This window comes from Setaria viridis, chromosome 7, assembly GCF_005286985.2.
Source record: "Setaria viridis chromosome 7, Setaria_viridis_v4.0, whole genome shotgun sequence".
NCBI lineage: Eukaryota > Viridiplantae > Streptophyta > Magnoliopsida > Poales > Poaceae > Setaria > Setaria viridis.
This window is the reverse complement of record NC_048269.2, coordinates 13,102,341-13,124,343: the sequence shown is the minus strand read 5'-3', so window position 1 is coordinate 13,124,343 and position 22,003 is coordinate 13,102,341. Positions and strand designations below refer to the sequence as shown.

The window sequence follows — 22,003 nt, the reverse complement described above, 5'->3', positions numbered from 1 at the left end:
GTGATAATTATGCGTACATTATCACAGATAGTTTTACAGAATTTAGTGAGTACTGGAGAAGAAATGGGAAGCAGAGAAAGGCGAACGGTGTTTGTCACCGTAGGAACTACATGTTGTTAGCATAACAAGAGTCTCTGTTAGTATATCAAGGGTTGTAATCTCTTTATTTTTCAGTTTTCCTACCTCTTCATATCCCAATGTAATCTCTATATATACTCTCTTGAGATTAATGGAAAGTGACTAGAGTTATTCCTCCAATATGGTATCAGTAGGGTCACGATCCTTTCGCTTCCGCTAGACCGTCGGACTCCCCCGACGCATCTCAACCTCTGCGCGCCGGTCGTCACCGCACCTCTGTCCACGACGCCACCATGCGTTCTAACGCCGAGCTCCAGCAAGCGGCCACGGAGGCCATCGCTGCTGCTGAAGCCGCCACCGCCCAGGCCCAGGCAGCAAATGCTCGGGCGGACGCCGCTACTGCACGGGCGGAGGCGGGCCGAACAGCGCATCGCCGAGTACGAGACTGCCGAGCAAGCTCAGCTCCACGCTCAGGCCATCGCGGTGAACAACATCAAGACAATGATCCCTCTCGTCCTTGAGCAGACATCTACGTTCTACGGCCGTTGGCGCTCACTCTTCCTCAACACGGTGACCAAATATGGCCTCGACTCCCTCATGCTCACTGATGATGACTTCTCTACGGATCCTCATTGGCATCGCATGGATTGCACTGTGAAGTCATGGCTTTTTGGCACTGTGTCACTTGATCTTATTGAAGCCGTGTCCACTGTCTCCCCAACGTCACGGACTATCTGGCTTGGTCTTGAAGACCAGTTCATCGGCAACAGGGAAACTCGTGCCATCATCCTTGACGCTGAGTTTCGGACTCTCGTTCAGGGGGATCTCTCTGTCACTAATTATTTAAACAAGATGAAGAGTATGGCAGATGCTCTGGGAACTTTGGGTGAGCCCGTCTTGGACCGCACCTTAGTTCTAAATGTTCTTCGTGGCCTCAATGAACGGTACTCTCACATGGCGGCGATGATCTAGCGCACACGCCCTTTTCCGTCGTACTCCGACATCCGTGGAGATTTGCTCATTGAGGAAGTAACTCTTGCCAGCAAGTCTTCTACTCCGATAGCTTTCGTCACCTCGTCGTCACCGTCGCGCCCCCCTGCGCCTCGCCCTAGTGATAACCAGGGCGACCATACTGTCCAAATTGGCGGCAGCCAGGGTGGTGGCTCTGGTGGCTCTGGCGGCCAGGGTGGTGGCTCTGGTGGCCGAGGTGGCGGCCGCTCCCGGTGGCGCTGGCGCAATCAGCCCAGTGGCCAACCCGGTGGTCAACCCGGTGGTCCGGCCAGTCGCCCGCCAGGAGCTTGGGCGCCCCAACACTGGAATCCCCTCACGGGGACTTTCGCTGTCTGGCCAGGACAGCATGGCGCCCGTCCCCACCCTCCTCTAGCGCCACTGCCTCCTCGTCCTCAAGCTTACGTCGCTGGTGCACCCGTATAGCAGCAGCAGTTCGCCGGCCCTCCGTCTATGGCTGGTTCCTCTTACTACGGCTTCCCCACTCCGTCTTCTTCCTCCTGGACATGGGATCCGCAAGCGTTGGCAAACAACTTCAACACCATGGCACTCACGCCTCCTCCGTCCGACAATTGGTTTATGGATTCAAGTGCTTCCTCTCATATGGTTTCAAACTCCGATCTCCTAACACAAGTTCATCCTTCTACTTCTTTTACTCCATCTAATATAATTGTCGGTAATGGTTCCTCTTTGCCGGTTACAGCTGTTGGTTCCACTTCTTTTCACTTGCCCAATAGCTCGTTACATTTGCATAATATTCTTATCTCTCCGCACATTATTAAGAATCTTATTTCTATCCGTCGTTTCACTACTGATAATCATTGTTCTGTTGAATTTGATCCTTTTGGCCTTTCTGTGAAGGATCTAGCAACGGGGAACGTGATCGTCAGGTGCAATAGTTCTGGGAAGCTCTACTCTTTTCGGCCCCCGCCCCACCATCACTCTTTCATCGCAGTCACATCTACACCCATCCTTTGGCATCGTCGGCTCGGTCATCTTGGACATGAGTCTCTATCTCACTTGGCTCCTTTCTTGCATTCAGCTTGTAATAAATGTGAGTTAGAAACCTTGTGTCATGCTTGCCAGTTAGGTCGCCACATGCGCCTACCTTTTGCTTCATCTAATTCACGTGCCTCCGCGAACTTTGACTTAATACACTATGATTTGTGGACATCTCCCATTACTAGTGTCAGTGGCTATAAATATTATCTTATAATTCTTGACGATTGTTCCCATTATTCTTGGACTTTTCCTTTACGCCTTAAATCTGATACGTTTTCATGTCTTTCTAACTTTTTTTCTTATGTTACCACTCAGTTTGGGACCACAATCAAGGCCGTTCAATGCGATAACAGTCATGAGTTCAACAACTCCACCGCCCGTGCCTTCCTCCATGCACATGGTACAGCTATTCGCATGTCTTGTCCTCATACTTCCCCACAAAACGGACATGCCGAACGCATTATTCGCTCCACTAATAATATCATGCGCTCTCTAATGTTCCAAGCCAGTTTACCATCATCCTATTGGGTGGAGGCCCTCCACACATCCACCTATCTTCTCAACCGTCATCCAACCAAAACCCTCAATTTCCAAACTCCGTACTTAGCTCTATACGGTGTTCCTCCCACATATCATCATCTTCGTGTTTTTGGTTGTAAATGTTACCCTAACCTATCTGCCACTACTCCACATAAGCTCGCTCCTCGATCCATCCCTTGTGTGTTCTTGGGCTATCCTTCCGACCACAAGGGATATCGCTGCCTTGATTTAGCCACAAATCGCATAATTCTTTCTCGTCATGTCAATTTCGATGAGTCATCTTTTCCCTTTGCCGAGCTTCCTACTCCTCTCCCTTCATCCAACCTTGATTTTTTGTCGGAGTTTGACCATGTGTATAGCCCTGTTCCTTCACCATTTGCTGCAGGTCTTGGTGTTGCAGGTCCTCGCGTCCCGGGCACACCGATGCCTCCTGCTGCACCAGGGGCTAGTGCTGGGCCTTCTGGCACTGCCGCTGATCCCTCTGGTGGCGGTCTAGCAGCACTTCCGGCACCCCCTGCTCCTGCGCCAGAAACTGGAGCGGCCACACCTATTGCCGCACCACCGGCTGGAGCTGCGCCCCGTCCAGCGGCCGCGATTAGCAGTGGGCCTTCTATCGGCCGCGCTGGACCTCCTGGTGTTGGTGCTGCTCCTGGTGCCCATGCGCTTTCACCAGGGGCCAGTTCTCCCACTACTGGCATCCTTCCATAAGGAGCTGTTCCGATCATGCCAATTGCCAATGATCATGTTATGATGACTCGGGGAAAACATGGTTTTCGCCAACCAAAAACTACTATGAACTTGCAGGCCACCACTTTATCTCCTATTCCAAAGACTTATCGTGGTGCTTTGGCTGATCCAAATTGGCGTGATGCTATGCTAGAGAAATTCACCGCTCTCCAAGCCAACCACACTTGGGATCTTGTCCCTCCTCCATCTGGCATTAATATTGTTACAGGCAAATGGGTTTTCCGACAAAAATTACATCCGGAGGGCACCCTCGACCGTTATAAAGCTCGTTGGGTCCTTCATGGTTTTACCCAACGTCCTGGTATTGATTTTGGTGAAACTTTCAGTCCTGTTGTTAAGCCAGCCACTATACGCACAGTTCTCTCTTTGGCAGTATCTCAGAACTGGGATGTCCATCAATTGTATGTGAAGAATGCTTTCCTCCATGGTACTTTGGAAGAGATGGTCTATTGTACACAGCCATCTGGGTTTGTTGATTCATCCAAGCCCGATTATGTATGCCGCCTTAATAAGTCCCTCTACGGCTTGAAACAGGCACCCCGAGCTTGGTACAACAGATTTGCTTCCTTCATTCGTTCTGTTGGATTTCTGGAGGCAAAGTCGGATACCTCTCTTTTTATTTTGCAGCGAGGCTCCGATATGGCATACTTACTTCTTTATGTCGATGATATTATATTGACTGCATCTTCTGGGGCTCTTCTCCACAGCATTGTGAGTTCTCTTACGGCAGAGTTCTCTATGAAGGATCTTGGGCATTTGCATCATTTCCTTGGCATGATTGTCTCTCGGAGCTCCACTGGCATGTTCCTCTCTCAGCGCCACTACATACTTGAGCTCTTGGATTGTGCTGGTATGAGTGATTGCAAACCTTGCTCCACTCCGATTGATACTAATGCCAAGCTCTCTGCTGATGGACCGCCTGTTGCTGACGCCACTGACTATCGCGCTCTTGCCGGTGCTTTACAGTGGCTCACTTTTACTCGTTCAGACATCTCCTATGCCGTGCAGCAGATTTGTCTATATATGCATGATCCCCGTGAGCCCCATCTTGCCTTGATTAAGCGTGTTCTTCGCTACATCAAGGGGACTCTTGACTATGGTCTCAAGATACTTCGGTCTTCTACTTGTGACCTTGTTGCATACTCCGATGCTGATTGGGCGGGTTGTCCTAACACTCGGCGCTCCACTTCAGGTTACGTTGTATTTTTTGGTGACAATTTGGTTTCCTGGTCTTCGAAGCGACAACAAACAGTTTCTCGCTCTAGTGCTGAGGCCGAATATAGAGCTGTTGCCAATGCTGTTGCGGAAATTTCTTGGCTTCGGCAACTTCTTCAGGAAATTCATTTCTGTCCTCAACGCTCCTCCGTGGTTTTCTGTGATAACATCAGCGCCGTTTATCTCTAACAAATCCAGTACAGCATCAGCGTACCAAACATGTTGAGATTGATTTACATTTCGTCCGCGACAAGGTTGCTACAGGGGCTATTCGAGTTCTTCATGTTCCATCCACTTCCCAATATGCGGATGTGTTTACCAAGGGCCTCCCTACCTCTATTTTCACTGAATTTCGATCCAGTTTGAATGTCTCCACTCCTAACAGTGTCGGCGTTCCAACAGCGGGGGGTGTTAGCATAACAAGAGTCTCTGTTAGTATACCAACGGGTTGTAATCTCTTTATTTTTCAGTTTTCCTACCTCTTTCATATCCCAATGTAATCTCTATATATACTCTCTTGAGATTAATGGAAAGTGAGTAGAGTTATTCCTCCAATACATGTTTCGATGCTCTTGTCAAGGCAGTAGATTCCGATGAAGTTAAAGAAGCCTTACTGCAGAAGGGTTACACTGATCTCCTGATCCAAATGGGTCGAGGCACATACATGCCATCCAAGGTAACATTTTTCTCAGTACTCTTGACAAGTTCCCGGATCTAAGGAATACTGATCAACTAATATATCACGTTTGTAGCAGTTTAAATGAGACTAGAGGTCTTGTAGATGATACCCTAGATGGTACTTGTTCTTCACCCGTGGAAACAAATTGCTTTAGGACATTTTAATGAAAATTATGGAATGTGAGGAGAAAATGAGGTGGAGAAAGAAAATAAATGCATTGGTATGAAAGTGCAAGTGGAAATATCCAGACTTTGACTATGTTGCATTGATTTAGCTGGATTGGCATAATTACAATATGATACATGGATAACTGTAACATAGCCTTAGGACATGAAAGAATATATCTACCGGATTCTTTGGACTGTTCTGGTAAAGATAAATTACTCTGTGACTCACTCTTATAGTGTTTACATTGCGTATTCAAACTTCCCAGGCGTCATTGTCCCTTTATGCCCATAGCATTAGCTTACAATAGTAACAACATTTTTATTATTGTTAAGAAATCAGCATAAGGCATACTTATCTGATTGTAAGTTGCAATGGCTGCATGATCTTTGCTAATCCATTGTAAGTGGTATTGTTCATAGAAGTGGCTTTGTTTGAACATCTGAGGAGCTTCTATGAGCTCTCTCGGGTCTCGGCATTATAGCATAAACATTCACAACTAAAAGGATGCTAAAACCAGCACCTTAGGGACATTCACAGTTATATTGCATCAGCATTGTACATACTACGGTAAACATTCACAAATAAAAAATGCTAAAACCAACGCCTTAGTGTTAAGTGCCCTGCTGTTGTAACTAATCATTCTCAATTAAGTTTCTCAGCATTGTACGATGAACATTCATAAATAAAAAAAAATGCTAAAAAAGCAACTATGTGCTAATTTCCCATGCTATTGTAACTACTCTGGTATTGTAAACCAGTATGTGCCCCTTGTAATGAAACTGACAATTTTTTGTATTTTTTGTCAAATTGGGCCTTTATATTTGAGAACCCATACATTTTGTGTTTTTACAATATTTTAATTTTTAGTACTGCTTACCTTTAACCTTTTGGTGACTTCATCTTACTTTATTTGGCAGTGTAAAAGTAATAAATTTCTTCTTATAATATAGGTATCAGGAAATCCAACTCTTCAAGTTGATTATTTCACCTTTTCACCAAGCATTGCTGACTACATAAGAGAAGCATCCCTAATCATCAGTCATGCAGGTGATAATCAAATTATATAATGGTTGTAAATTCTTAGCATATTTATGTATTATTTTATTGTGAATTCTGGACCTATTTATATTGGTTGTTCTAAGAATATTTGAAGCAGATGTATGTAGCTATCTAGTCAGGTCAATGGTAACAACTAACAAGCTTTATTCTGACAGGTTCGGGAAGCATATTTGAGACGCTACGACTGGGCAAACCTCTAATTGTGGTTGTGAATGAAGATCTCATGGATAATCACCAGAGCGAATTAGCGGAAGAACTTGCTGACAGGAAGCACCTTCTCTGTGCCCGTCCACAAACACTGCAGGAGACTGTCAAAGCAATGGACCTGAATAATTTCCAGCCTTACATGCCAGGAGATGCAAATCAAGTTGTCACACTGATCAACAGATTTCTTGGTTTTCCAGTCGACTGATTGTCCCTGTCTTTTTTCCCTCATCATGAAAATAGAGGATCATGTACGCTAGAAATATAGTCAAAAACAGCTGGGAGTATTCTTCGTGTAACATATTGCCGTCTCTCAGTACAAGGGAAATGCTTCCCAAATTGCATGAAATGTGCTCCCCTCGTTCTTTGATATTGGAGCGTGCATAGGTAGTTCTCCACAGGCTTGAGATCCGCGTGAAGGCGGTGGTTTGAGTTGGAGCAATCTGCCGTATTCTACCATTATTTCGAACTTTTAGACTGTGAAGGCCATAATGGAGAGGATGGGTTGTACTCTTGTAATACCATCTTTTTCCTGAATTTCTACTTTGTTTTGGGGGACAAACTATTATTATATGTTTGACAAATTTTACTCTTCTCCCTTTTATGCATGAAATCCACCTAACCTATTAAATTTGTCATAGTTATCCTATGAATGCACAAATATAAAGGGCAAGCACTTATCCTATAAATGTGTGCACACAATCCTATCCATATGGGCATCCTGGACAGATTTTAAACATATTACGCACGCAAATGCTCATACATATGCACGCACACTCACCCTTATGCAGGGTGGATCCAGGATACAGGCTAGGTGGGCTGCAGCCTGAGGTCCTGTTTGTTTGGGCTTTCCAGCCGAAAGCTCGAACAAACGGCCAGCTTCTGGGTTGAGCTTTCCGAAAGCCAAAAGCCCACAGAAGTTATGATTACATGGAAAGCCTAGAAGTAGTGAAATGTGAGCTTTCCGTAGCTTTCTACGTCAAGGTCATGAAAATTACCCACCTACCATCGTTTATGTTGCGAACCGGTCATTTTTCTTTCCTCAGCTCCATCTCCATCTCGTCTCGCCCCGCCCCACCCCGCATTGTCGCCGCCCCACCCCACCGCCGACCCGCCCCACCTCATTGCCGACCCGCCCCTTCTCTATCTTGTCCCGCCCCGCCCTACCTCGTCGCCGACCCGCCCCACGGCCACCTCCTGCTCCAGCGCCTCGACCTCTCCTCCAAGCCATCGTCATAGCAGCAGCAGCCCCCCTCGCCGCGCCGCTCGCCTCGCTCGCCATCCCCTCCGGCGTCTCCCCCGGCCTCGCCTCCACCGCCGCCGAGGAGCCCAGATCCGGTGGGCTTGGGAAGCCGCCGCAAGAGAGCTCCTCCACTCCAAATCAGCCCCACCCACGCAGCACCCCTCCTCCCCGCCAAATCTCGCCCGCCACCAAATCCAATCGGCATCCAAGGTTGAAGAAAAACCTGACATGTGGACCCCATATAACATAAACTCCAATCCCACCATTCCAAAAGTTAGGTTGGCAAATAGTGTTAGCTTTCCAAAAGCCAACTTTCGGAAAGCTACTCTTCTAGGGACCAAAAGTCAAAAGCCAGCTTTCTGAAAAGTTTGGAAAGCTAAAGCTCAAACAAATAGGAGAGTCCAGAGCGAAAACCCTAGATACTCCTATCTTGGCACAAGGCAAAAGCGAAGGCAAATCAGGCGAGGCAAAGGCATCGATGTTTCAGCTCAGGAAGCAGCACGACAATGTTCTCTTCTTCCGATCCCCTAGCGTTGTGCCATATACTAGCTCAGCCCTCAAGATTCCTGGATCCACCACTACCCTTACCTTTATGGTTACACGCATGCAAACTCTTATAAGCTTAGAAACTCGACCGATAAATTTTAAGATTGGCAAAGCCATTACATGCACTCGTTACCAGAGAAAAGGACTCTAGGTGAATGAATTCCACCGTAAAAACCTAACCACGTTCACTTGATTTATTTAATCCTTTCTTGTCCCATGTCTCTAAATCTATATAACACACACTATGAATTTTACTCGATTTGTTAATTTTTAGAAAGCATATAAGAACTTAAAAAAAAAGTCTCTAAGGTCCTAAATTTGTCAACTTCACTACACTTTACTGAAGAGTTAGCTACAGCAATTTATTAGGAAATTGCTAGAGCACCTAATTCCCAATACTAGTAGTTTATTAGAGAAATGAAGACTGCTGGAGATGCTCTTAGCTATAATTTAAATGGAGTTGATGGGTTTGGGAGGAAGTCCGTAAAAATGACAATCGAGCAACACATGTCAACCATCCTTTTTCAAAAGGCACAAGTTCTTTCCCGCTCGATTGCTGTCCGCTGCGGAGAAGAAGCGGTAAAATCCGACGACGTAGAGATGACACACTAATCTCAAACATTTAAAAACATGTAATATTTTTTTTCAAAGATATACCGCTTGAATCTAAAGCTACAAACTGAAATTTTTATAGATGATGCACAAGCACAACTGCTGTTTCTTTCTTTTGGAAGCACAAACTGATTTTAGTAGCTACCTCCTGCCATCTAGCTATCATACTGTATCGCATTTACCTGGTTTGATTATGATGAGACTCATCTGTACCTGGTTTGATTATAACGAGACTCATCTGCCGTACTTTTCTCAGGGGGTGTTTGTTTTTAGTCCCTCCTAAAATTCCTGTCACATCGAATGTTTAGATACTAATTAGAAGTATTAAATATAGACTAATTACAAAACCAATTGCACAGATGGAGACTAATTTACGAGACGAATCTATTAAACCTAATTAGTCCATAATTTGACAATTTGATGCTACAGTAAACATGTGCTAATGATGGATTAATTAAGCTTAATAGATTCGTCTCGTGAATTAGCCTCCATCTGTGTAATTAGTTTTATAATTAGCTCATGTTTAATCCTCCTAATTAGTCTCCGAATATTCGAGGTGACATGAATTTTAGTCCGAACTGAAATCCAAACACCCTCTCTCACACAGTAACTCGCGTGGTAGAGGTAAGGCCCAGTTTCTTTTATTTTTTTTTCTTTGCCCGCTTGCGTGGGATGAGCGGGCCCGTGACGAAAATATCTGCATAGCGGGTGCTTGTCACGCCGGCTCAAGCCTACAAAGCTCGCCGCCGCCGCCGCCAACCGCCCGCCCTCCCCCTCCGCCCCTCCCTTCCGCGGAGGCAGGCAGCAGCGGCCGCCTCTGGAGGGCCCGGGCCGGAATCAGCGGTTGGCGGACCTCGTCGACAACGTCCTACTACCTGCCGGTAGGGAAATCAAGAAATGCTCTCCCCCATCTATTAAGTCCACACCACCATCTCCGTCTGATTAATCTGCTCTTTCTGATAGTTCATCTCGATTCGGGATAAATGAGTAACCTCGCCAACATGTTTGCGGTCCTGAATCTGGACGCCGAGGACGACCGGGAGGAAGCGGAGAAGCCAACATCCAGCAAACCTGAAGCTGATGCTGCTCCCAGAAAGCCTGGTAAGAGCGCCCTTTTCCCCTTTCCCAGCCAGAGGATGATAGCATGCTCCTGACAAGGACTTTATCGAGCATAAGTACGTATAGCTTCGGGGACCTTGCTGCTCTTCATCAAGTTTCGCAATTTGTGAATGAAGTAGTCCATAATGTTACAGAATCCTGATCCTGATCGCTTCACTACATCTGTTTAGCTTCACCATTATTTCGTCAGCGATTAGTGTTTGCCTTAAGCCACCATCCTTCTGGTAGTGATAGGCTAAGCCTTGAGGAGAAATATAATCTGCTTATGAAGTTTGGTATAGAAATTTAATGTAACCAAACCAGTCAAAACAACATCGTCAAATCTGGTTTCAGTTTGAGGAGAATTAGCCGTAGTTATACCCTCACAACTAGTAGTCTCCATCCTGATATATTGGGTCAGTAATGGAATCATGAAAGTCCAAGTGACTCTGTCCTTTAGTTACTAAATAATTTAACAATGTAATACTCTAAGTAAAGTTCTGCTGTGTTCCACTTTAAATCAGAACTAAAAAGTGTAATTATTTCCTTCTTTTCTAAATGGACTTGCTTTACTGTTCGCTTGATTAGATTCAATAATCAATTCCACTTTTCAGAAAAAAGCAGCCAGAACAAAGAAATGATTGTAAATTATGATGGGGAAAACCTTGCTCCATCATCAAGTGATTACAGGATGCCATTGGTGTGGATAGACTTGGAAATGACTGGTGAGTTTTTCATCCCGTCTTTTATAAAACACATGTTGGCTGGAGGCTGGAGCTTATTGTAGCCGCTTGCTGTGCGGGTCTTGTCACTACTCCCCAAATTCCTGTGAAATGCTACAACACGGATATTCATTTTGTCTCTAATTCTTTATAGGAGAAGAATGATCATTCACCACAGTTGAAATTGTTTGACACTTGTCAGAGTAGAAGATAATCCCTATTTGCGATGTTTACAGTACACCTCATGTTTTTTCTTGAATTCAACTGCAAATGTACAAGATCAGAGAATGCTAATGGCATATGTGCAATGTGCTTGCCTCTTAACAGTGTCAATTACATATTAATTTACTTCATTTCATTTGTGAGAAACTGAGAGTAAAACTGAGCATGTTGCATCCACATATGCTACCATTCTAAAGAAAAAGAAATGACACTTTAGCTGCTGCACTTCTACAACATAGTTGGTACAGAGTCATATTGTTACAATGTATGATATCTACTCTACCTAAACAATCCTCCCTCTGATTCCAAATGTAAGTTGTTTAGGACATTGGCAGTCAATAATATGACACTTTGACTTACAATTTTTTTGGGGTAAAAATATGCTATTTTAAATAGAGAAAGTTAGATACCATAAAAGTATCTAGTTCTATGAACACCATGTGTTGTCAATGCATGTAACTTTTTCTATATTAGTGGTTCAAGTTAAAGAACTTTGACTAAGTGACTAGAATCCTAAAACGACCTACATCTGGAATTGAAGGGAGTATACCAATTACTGATTTCCTTAGTAAGGTGGTATAATTAGCAAAGAAAACAGTTTTGTTTTTATGTTCCCATGTGGACCTTGGCTTGTGGGAATTCACTCATTGTTGCTGCTGCTGTTCTCTATATTGATTTAAAGATACGTCAAAACCATACTTATGCTGCTTCTTTGTAAGCTTGGATTTTACACTATGTTAAAATAATGACTAATGGGCCACAATACTGGTTTTTGATTGTTTAGGTTTGGACATCACTAAAGATCGCATACTGGAGATTGCTTGCATTATAACAGATGGTAAACTTACCAAACGAATAGAGGTTGCTATTGAAACGAAGTATTTCAGTTGGTTTGGATGTTATAATTTTTTTTTTTGGGTGGCACTCAGAAACATTGTTTTGGTTGTATGTAGTTCTTGGTTTTAAGTTTTGGGGTGAGTACCTTAGGATATGATGTCTAATCTGTCTTTAATGCTGATTGGTTGAAGGAGCACAACCTGTAATCCTTAATCAGCAGTCTGATTTGTCTCCTTATCAGCATGCAGAATTATTGTTGACTCATAACAGCTTATACGAAACTAAGCTCATGGCCATTGAACTAGCTCAAACCAGTAAAATTAGATTTCCAGAAAGTCCATCAGGGCTCTATGATTGTTAAACTAATATTTTTCTTACAAAAAGTATTTGATTAAAAGTTTGTGAAAAGGAAAAAAAAGACAATTAGATTATGATGGAATACTATTTAATTAAGCTATGTGTTTATTTATGGCTATGAATGTAGTGTTGCTTCATCATTTACTTGTTGCCAATCATATGGTTATCTTCTGTTGGCACCTCATCTCCAGGCATATCAACATAGCTAATGTGACATTGTTTTTTTGTAGGGTCCAGATTTGGTTATAAGACAGAGTAAGGAATGCTTGGATGGCATGAATGAATGGTGTCAAGTCCATCATGTGGCAAGTGGTAAATATCTTTCATTCTGAAAGTGGCATGTGTATCTGTTGTAAAAATCCATCATGTGGCAAGTGGAATGCTTAAATATGTTGATGTTTCCAATTCAGGACTGGCGGAACAAGTACTAAAGAGTGAGATTTCTGAGCATGATGCAGAGAAACAAGTATGTTACTCTTATCTTTTTGTTAGCTCTATAGTCTGAATTCTCTGAAGGTCTCTATTATTAAATTAGCTTAAACATTAAAGTGTGTTTTGTTGTTTCTATTTTTCACACCATGTTGGTCACTTGAAATCTTTATTGTTTGCTTGGATTGCATGTTATATTGAGTACATTTTTATGTGCCAAAACCTATCCTGGTGCTTGTGCTTTCCTGTGCATATATGCCTGTATGTGCCTATGCAGGAACACTTTTGTGATGCTAATGGTTGTTCTACATTAGTATTTTGAATTTGTGATAATTGAAGGTCCTTTTGCTATTCTCTTTTTATGACCGTCAATATTATGTTCCTGAGAAATATCCTATGCGTGTTCTGATTTCTTCGGTGTTCAACTATCTAATGGACATCTCCTAACAGGGTTCCTTGTGTTAACTATTTTCAGGTGTTAGAATTTATTAGGAAGTATATAGGTTCTGCAACTCCATTGATAGCTGGGAATTCTGTCTATATGGATTTACTATTTTTGAAGGTTAGTAAGAGAACAAATTCGGTTATCTTTCTGCTGAATCTTAAATGACCTTATATGATTTGATTTGAGGCGTACTGCAATTCATGGGCACGTGTAAGCTGGGATTTTACTCTGCATTTGGCAGCCTATGTTAACTGTTCCGGTGATATCTGGATTGAGACAATATAGTGCTTTCCATTTTGATGTCATTTTATCAGAAAAGAATGAGGAAATGAAAATCATGCAAGATAAAACTGGGAAAAATAAATAAACATATGCTGAACATTTGAGTTGTCCTAACACTGTCTGATTTTCCATTGCTTGCATATTTATACATCATAAGTGTAGTGGATCTCATTCAGCCTGACTGCCTGAGCACTAATACCACTGTTCACTTAGTCATTCTTTTGAAGATATTTAACTGTCTCCATTTGATATGCACAAAATTCTGTTGGTTTATTCAATGTCTCTTTGTCAATGAGAATATCAGAGTTTCTATACATGTATATAGCTCATTATTAAGTAGAAGGTGATTCAATTGAGAATATTGTGTACAAAAAATAACGTTTGACAGACAAAGGTGATCTTGTCCAGATAGTGAAATTGATAAAATTATTTGTCTGAGAAGGAATCCTGAAATACCTGGCACACTGCCTATCCTGTTATAATGTTGGTCTCATTACAATGCATAGTTTTGTTAGAAAAAGTAGATAATTTTCCACTAGCTTATCCACTAGTCAGTTTCTTACTGTTAGTGCATCGGTATATCCTTTAGTACATAGGATTATAGAATAAGTAGCATCATTTATTTACCGTCCTTTTGCCTGACATTTCTCTCTTTTTTACCCTTCCAGAAGTATATGCCACAACTTGCAGGCATATTCTCTCATGTGATAGTTGATGTGAGCAGTATAACAGCTTTGTGCAGCCGCTGGTTCCCAAAAGGTAACTTTTCTCGTTACTAATACAATATTGCCGAGTTCTCGTTTGCTTCCTATGCTTATCTTTATCAGTCCTATTTCACTTTTGGATTTTTCGCCTAAACTTCCAATCAAGGCTAGCGTTGGTCTAGACTCTAGACTTGATAAGCATGCATGCTTCTTTCAGTAGTCTAGACTTGTTTTTGGGCAAAGTGAGTAAGGATTTCCTTGCCTGAAGGAGAACAAATTGGCTCTTCTCCACTAGAAAGGTTTTACTTCCTTACATAATCCATTAGGCGATTTACACAATCCAAAAGGCAATAGCAAGGCTATGTAAGGTTGCTGTTTATTAAACTGTTTAGTGCACTCCACCCATTTCAAGTCTACTGCTGTCCACAAGATATTAGCATAAAGTGTGCATAATGAAAATATGAAATCATGGGAAATTGAAATTCTGCCACAGGACACTCAAAATGGTTAATTTTGCTGAAGCGAAGACACCAAAAAAACTAATCTTTTTCTGGATATTGGAAGATAATAGATGATTATTGGGCTAACCCTAGAGGGTAGCTATATAGATGTCTTACATGGGCCTATTGGGCCTAATACACACAATACACCAACACTCCCCCGCAGTCTGAACTACCGACGCAGCGGAGTTGTAGACTGGACATGAAAAGGAAGGCACACACACAAGCCCCCCCACAGACGCAACTAGCCACAGGTGATGTTGAGGCTGGAGCGAAACTCGGTGAAGGCGGGTGACGAGAGGCCCTTGGTGAAGATGTCAGCAAACTGAGAGGTGGTCGGGACGTGGAGGACCCGAACATCGCCGATGGCGACCCGATCCCGGACGAAGTGAAGATCAATCTCCACATGCTTGGTCCGCTGGTGCTGAACAGGGTTGGTGGAGAGGTACACCGCACTGACGTTGTCGCAGTAGACAAGAGTGCTCCGGGAAGAAGGAGTGTGGAGCTCGACAAGGAGCTGCCGAAGCCAGGATGCCTCGGCCACGCCGTTAGCGACAGCGCGGTACTCCGCCTCGGCACTGGAGCGGGAGACCACCGGCTGACGCTTGGACGACCAGGACACCAGGTTGCCGCCCAAAAAGACGGCGTAGCCGGAGGTAGAGCGCCGAGTGTCCGGACACCCGGCCCAGTCAGCGTCGGTGTAGACAACAAGCTCAGTGGAGGGAGACCGGTGAAGGAGGAGGCCGTAATCCACAGTGCCCCGGAGGTAACGGAGTAAGCGCTTCAGAGCAGTGAGATGGGGCTCCCGGGGATCATGCATGTGAAGGCAAATCTGCTGAACTGCATAAGTGATATCTGGCCTGGTGAAGGTGAGGTACTGAAGGGCCCCAGCTAGACTCCGGTACGCAGTAGCATCGGTCACAGGAGTGCCGGCGGCCTCTGACAACTTGGCCTGAGTATCAACTGGAGTGGAGCAGGGCTTGCAGTCAGTCATCCCAGCTCGCTCCAGGATATCAAGAGTATACTGCCGCTGGTGAAGAAAGAGGCCGGCCTGACGAGGCTCAACCGTGACCCCAAGAAAATGATGGAGCACACCCAGATCCTTCATAGCGAACTCCTGCTGAAGCGAGGTGATGATCCGCCGTAGGAGGGACGGACTGGAGGCAGTGAGGACAATGTCATCAACATAGAGCAGTAGATAAGCAGTCTCAGCTCCATGGTGATAAATGAACAGCGAAGTATCGGACTTGGCCTCTACAAAGCCCAGCGTCAGGAGGTAGGCAGCAAACCTCGAATACCAAGCTCGAGGGGCCTGCTTGAGGCCATAAAGTGACTTGTTGAGTCGGCAGACCATATCAGGCCGAGAAGAGTCAACAAACCCCGCTGGCTGGCTGCAGTAAACAGTCTCAGTCAGAGTGCCGTGCAGGAAGGCGTTCTTGACGTCGAGCTGATGCACGGGCCAGGAGCGGGAGAGAGCCAGTGAGAGAACAGTCCGGACAGTAGCTGGCTTGACCACCGGACTGAACGTCTCGTCGTAGTCGACACCAGGGCGCTGAGTGAAACCCCGGAGAACCCAGCGAGCCTTGTACCGCTCAAGGGTACCATCAGCCCGCCGCTTGTGAGTCCAGATCCACTTGCCGGTGACGACGTTGGAGCCAGGCGGACGGGGCACCAGATCCCAAGTCTGGTTGGCGAGGAGCGCCGCGTACTCCTCTTCCATCGCTCGGCGCCAGTGAGGATCCGACAGGGCGCCGCGGACGGAGGAGGGTACAGGAGAAACCTGCGGCGCGCCGGGCATCGCTGAAAGAGCCCGGGGCTGCAGGGTACTAGCCGCAAGTCGCGTCACCATAGGGTGAACGTGACGCGGGTGTCGGTGTAGGAGAGGCGGATGGTACACCGTCGGCGCGACACGGGCAGTCGGGGCCGGTGGAGGTGGTGGTGGTGTAGGCGTCGCCGGCGGAGAAGAGTCCACCGGCGATGACTGAGGCGGCGACGGCGGTGGCGGGGCCGGCTGCAGGTCCAGGGGAGCCGGCCGCGCCCGGCGCTGGTAGACGCGTACGGGCTGCGCAAACCGGACAGCAGGTGCTGCGGGCGGTGCCACCGGTCCTGCGCAGGGCGAAGAGGAAGAAGCAGCACCAGAGGCCGGCACCGTCGGACCCGTGCTGAGCGCAGGGTCAGGGACAGCACCGGTGGACGTCGAGCCCGAGGAGAACCACGGCGGAGCAGTACCTGCAGGACAGAACGGTAGCGGTGGCTGGTCCACCGGGTCAGTGGGAAACAGGGAGGAGAGATCAGGGTCGGAGGTGGAAGGAGGTGGGGAGGTGGTGGAGTAAGGAAAGACGGACTCGTCAAACACCACGTGGCGAGAGATGAGGACCCGCCGAGAGGAGAGGTCAAAGCAACGGTACCCCTTGTGATCCGGGGAGTACCCGAGGAAGACACACTGAGTCGAACGGGGAGCCAGCTTATGAGGAGCGGTGGCTGCGGTGTTAGGATAACACGCACACCCGAAGACCCGAAGGTGATCGTAACGGGGGGAGGTACCGAAGAGAGCGTGGTGTGGAGTGGGAGCGGGGCAGGCAACAGAAGGTAGGCGGTTAAGGAGATAGGTGGAGGTGTGAAGACTCTCAGCCCAAAAGGGGGCAGGGAGAGAAGACTGGAACAGAAGAGAGCGCATGGTGTCGTTCGTGGTACGAATCATGCGTTCAGCCTTACCGTTCTGGGAGGAGGTATATGGACATGACATGCGTAGGTGCACGCCGTGAGAGAGGAAGAAGGCACGGGAGGTGGTGTTATCAAACTCGCGGCCGTTGTCACATTGGACGGCCTTGATGGTGAGACCGAACTGAGTGGACACCCAAGCGAAGAAGTGGAGAAGTGTGGGGAAAGTATCGGACTTGGCACGCAAGGGAAAAGTCCAAGAATAATGAGAGAAATCATCAACCACAATAAGATAGTACTTGTAGCCAGAAATGCTCAGAACAGGAGATGTCCATAGATCGCAATGTACAAGGTCGAATACATGGGTCGCATGTGAAGAAGAGGTAGGAAAAGGAAGTCGAACATGACGGCCCAGTTGGCACGCCTGACACAGGTGCTCATCATGAGCCCGAGTACATGGTATATCGGAACTACGACTAAGCTGTGTCAGGACAGCACGACCAGGATGACCAAGACGCCGGTGCCATGTAGTGGAAGAAGCTGTGGCGGCAAAAGCGGCTGAAGAAGCGGAGGGCGAAGCGGAAGAAGTGGACGCAGGAAATCGGAGGGAGTAAAGGGGCCCGGTGCTGTCACATCGGAGAAGAGGTCGCCGGGTAGCCACATCCTTCACAGTAAGACTAGAAGAGTCAAATTCAACAGAACAGGAATTATCAGTGGTAAAACGGCGAATAGAAAGAAGGTTGTGAACCATGGAGGGAGCAACAAGAACATCAGAAATCCGAAAAGAACCGGGAGTGTGAGCAGTACCCACGGAGGTGACAGGAAGACAAGAACCATTTGCGACCATGATGGACGAAGGGTGGGAGGAAGAAGGAGGGTGAACGGAAGAGAGTATACCAGGGTCGGGTGTAGTATGGAAGGTGGCACCCGAGTCTGCGATCCAGTCCTGACCGACTGGAGGTGTCAAGGCCATGGTGCCGAAGGAGCGTGCCAAGGCAGTCGGGTCCCATCCGACAGGCCCAGGCGAGGCCCCGGGAGGAGGAGCCCATGGCGACGCAAACTGAGGAGGAGCCCACGGCGACGCAAACTGAGCAGCTGGGACAGCGCCAGCGAGCATGGCGGCCGGTGGACGAGGCTCGCCTCCGGTGGCCTGGAAGGGCCACATAGAGATGCGCCCTGACCATGGGTGGGTGAAGGACGGCCAGGGAGAACCCCGCGGAGGCGTCGGTGTGCCCGCCGGTGTGCCCCCACCGCGCCCCCCACCACGTCCCCCACCACGGCGACGGCGGCCGCCACGGCCCCCCCCACCCCCGCTCGGCCCAGGAGGAGGAGGACCAAGAAGGGACGACGGTGGCGAAGCGGAGGGTCGTGGCGGTGGAGTCACAGCAAGCGCGGTCGAGGAAGACGCGGACCCCGGCGCAGGAAGGGACCCAGGCTGGATGCCCTGAGTAAGCTCCTCCATGACAAGATCATCCCGGACCTGGAGGAAGGTGGGGAAGGGTCGCTGCCGGGTGATCCAGGTGCGGAGGTGGGCGTAGCGGTCGCTGAGGCCGCGAAGAACGTTGAGAACCAAGATCCGGTCCTCCACGGCCCAGCCAAGGTCCCCGAGGGAGTCCGCCATGGTCTTCATCTTCCGGCAGAACTCACCAACGGAGAGGTCGCCCTGGACGAAGGTGCGGAAGCTCGCATCGAGACGAAGGGCCCGGGCTTCGGCGTTGCCCAGGAACTGTCCCTCGAGCGCCAGCCAGGCTCGGCGGGCGGTGGTGTCGGGGGTGCCGCGGACGAGATCGTGGAGGTCGAGGGAGATGGTCCCCAGGATCCACGACAGGACGATGCTGTCGAGGCGAACCCACGCAGCTGTCCGGGCCGCAGGGAAGGTGTCGGTGAGGACGTGGTCGTCGAGGGCGTAACGGCGGAGAATGAGCAGGACCATGTCCCGCCAGCGGGCGTAGGAGGGCGACTCAGGGTCGAGGACGACGGGGACCAAGCTCTTGATGTTCTGGACACCCCCGGCCTGGTAGTGGAGCTGTGCGACAAGTGGATCGGCCGGATCGGTCCAGGCCACCACAGGCGGACGGGGAGCACCGGAGCCGGAGGAGGTGGCCGTGCTGTCGTGGGACATCGTGAGGAGCTGCTCCGCCTCGGCGATCTGACGGGCCAAGACGTCGGCCGCATCCCGCTCCCGCTCCCAGGCCAGGGCTGCCGCGCGCAGGCGCGCCTGTCCCTCGGCAGCGGCAGCCCGGGCAGCGACGAGGGCTGTCGCGAGGTTCCCATCCGGAGGTGGTAGGGGAGGCGGGGCGGGGAAAGGTAGGCGAGCGTGCCCTGCCCCACCCCCTACTGGAGCAGCGGCCACCCCTGTAAAAACAGGGGCAGCAGCCCCCCCCACCCCCGGTTGAAAAACAGGGGCAGGAGGTGTCGGGTAGAAGGCAGTGGCGGCGGCGGCGGCGGCGTCCCCGCCGGCCTGCTCGCCCCCGCGCTCGCCCGCGCGCTCGCCCGCGTGGCGAGCCGCAGCGGCGGCGGCGGCGGCGGCGTCCCCGCCCGCGCGCTCGCCCGCGCGGCGAGCCGCAGCGGCGGCGGCGGCGGTGGCGGCGGCGGCTGCGGGAGCCGCGCCGTCCGCCGCCCCGTCGGCGGCGGCGGCGGCAGGGCCCGCCCCGACGGCCAGAGCCGCGGCCGCAGGAGGCCGGTCGGCGGCCGCCACCTGCGCCCACGAGGGAAGGAGAGAGGGGAAAGAGGAGAGGGGAGGGGGGAAGGAGTCGCCGGCCATGGCGCCGGCCGGCGGCGGCGGCGGCCGGCCAGGTCACCAGGAAACCCTAACTGATACCATATTGGAAGATAATAGATGATTATTGGGCTAACCCTAGAGGGTAGCTATATAGATGTCTTACATGGGCCTATTGGGCCTAATACACACAATACACCAACACTGGACACTAGAAAAGTGTTCATATTTGATGCTAGACACGGAGCGAATGTCTAGCAAAGACCAATATTTTGGTACATCTGCTGGAGGATAAAACCATGTGTAGCAGCAAATATACACAAACTTATAGTTTCCAGCAGCAAAGATCAGTTTTTTTGGGTGCCTTTTAGCAAAATTGACACGCTTTAGGTGTCCAGTAGCGAGTCATATAGTTGAATAAGAATGTTTTGTAAATGACTTGAACTTAGTTAAAAACGCTCACTAGTTTAAAATGCAGCGATCAATGTCCTGAAACAAGTCATAATTATCTTCAGCACTTTACTGCAATTTTACTGAAGTATCTTTTATTTGTTTATTTGCATTTAATTTAAGGATAACGTGGTAGCTTCTGGCTTTATATGCCAACTTTTTTTAAAGTAGTGGTTGGCTTTAGTTTGAAACACATCTTGCCCATTTGGAGAGTATAGGTGAGCCTTTGGAACATTGCCAAACAATTGGGTATGTAATATGATTTAGTATAGGTTGGAAGGTTTTCTCTGCTGCTGGGAACCAATGCTTAAATTGGGATGGGTGCTATGGAAGTAAAATAGGAAAAAAAGGAATGAATGGACCAAAAATTCATTGTCCTTTTAGAAGAATTCTGATGCACGAGTAGTATAGCACTGTTCATTAGAAGGTGAAATTGTTTCAAATTAGCATCTCATCTTCAGATCTGCTGCAACTCAATTTTCTACAACATGGTATGAATTGGTGAAGCATCATTGAATAGTGTTGTGATTATAGTACCTTATCCTCTGTTGTTAGCCTAGATAGATGTTGGTATTTTGCACCAAATGTCCAAGGGCATATACTCTTCAATATCATAGCCAATAATTCAGTTTTGATTATTATACACAAACACAAAATTCCACATGACATGACGTTGCTGATGTTTGGCTGCATACAGAAAGGAAAGCTGCTCCAAGAAAGGAGAAAAACCATAGAGCGTTGGATGATATCAGAGAAAGCATCAAGGAGCTACAATACTACAAGGAGAACATTTTCAAGTCGCGAAGATCTTAGTAGCTTATGGTGGTGGATCATGAGAACGCATCCCCAGTTAATTATGTCAGAATCGGTGATTTGCTGAGTGTTAGTGCATCGGGAGCTGGTACAAAATTGTCGATAGTTCCATTCTAGGGCCAATTGGAAATTTTAGTTTGGTCCGTATGACATTGATGCACGTATTAAAAGACTATCTGGGACCAAAGATTGTCAATCTGACCATTGTGTAGCTGCATAATGCTGCGCTGGATGTAGGTTGTATCGTCTTGAGCGCTTACTGGTTCGGGATATGAGGCAAATATTGTTAAGGATTGTGGGTAGACCGGTGGATCAGTCACTGTCATCCGTTGTAGAGCCATGTCGCTCCAGCTATGTGATGGTCGGTACAGAAAGTTTGGATTTGTTCGCTGCGATGTCCATTGGAGAAAGAGCTTGTCTTGCTAGATAGCACAATTTACTGAACTTAGTCTAAATTTGATTACCATTTGGTTGACACCCAAATGATCAAAAGTTACACATTGGCAGCTAAATTGGCCATCTCGACTTTTGAATGCCTACGACTCTGTTTATCTTTTAAGTGACTCATTTTTTTGTTACCGTTTTTTTTTGGTGTGATTCGCTGGGCACAAACGCGCAATTCTTTGATCCTACGATGGCGGCATTAAATTTTAGATTTAGCTC

At 47.7% G+C, this 22,003-nt stretch overlaps 2 protein-coding genes across 2 annotated transcripts; both read left to right on the top strand.

Annotated features, from left to right (window-relative positions):
* Positions 1 to 63: 63 nt before the first annotated feature.
* Positions 64 to 6,908, top strand: LOC117862484 (uncharacterized). Its single transcript, XM_034745969.1, has 4 exons — positions 64 to 110; positions 5,149 to 5,266; positions 6,388 to 6,484; positions 6,652 to 6,908. The coding sequence occupies exons 1-4, from the start codon at positions 64 to 66 to the stop codon at positions 6,906 to 6,908; spliced, it is 519 nt and encodes a 172-aa protein (XP_034601860.1).
* A 2,913-nt stretch (positions 6,909 to 9,821) lies between these two features.
* LOC117862558 (oligoribonuclease) lies at positions 9,822 to 21,852 on the top strand. Its single transcript, XM_034746051.2, has 9 exons — positions 9,822 to 9,982; positions 10,065 to 10,202; positions 10,814 to 10,924; positions 11,928 to 12,004; positions 12,568 to 12,649; positions 12,748 to 12,803; positions 13,242 to 13,328; positions 14,162 to 14,252; positions 21,225 to 21,852. The coding sequence occupies exons 2-9, from the start codon at positions 10,085 to 10,087 to the stop codon at positions 21,338 to 21,340; spliced, it is 738 nt and encodes a 245-aa protein (XP_034601942.1). The 5' UTR covers positions 9,822 to 9,982; positions 10,065 to 10,084; the 3' UTR covers positions 21,341 to 21,852.
* Positions 21,853 to 22,003: the final 151 nt, after the last annotated feature.

Bases quoted from the DNA above. Each gene is read 5' to 3' on its own strand.
- LOC117862484 (XM_034745969.1), top strand. From the start codon at position 64: ATGGGAAGCAGAGAAAGGCGAACGGTGTTTGTCACCGTAGGAACTAC. The intron at 111-5,148 runs ATGTTGTTAGCA...TTCCTCCAATAC, and splicing joins TTTGTCACCGTAGGAACTAC to ATGTTTCGATGCTCTTGTCA. The intron at 6,485-6,651 runs GTGATAATCAAA...TTATTCTGACAG, and splicing joins CCTAATCATCAGTCATGCAG to GTTCGGGAAGCATATTTGAG.
- LOC117862558 (XM_034746051.2), top strand. From the start codon at position 10,085: ATGAGTAACCTCGCCAACATGTTTGCGGTCCTGAATCTGGACGCCGAG. The intron at 10,925-11,927 runs GTGAGTTTTTCA...TTGATTGTTTAG, and splicing joins GATAGACTTGGAAATGACTG to GTTTGGACATCACTAAAGAT. The intron at 12,804-13,241 runs GTATGTTACTCT...AACTATTTTCAG, and splicing joins AGCATGATGCAGAGAAACAA to GTGTTAGAATTTATTAGGAA.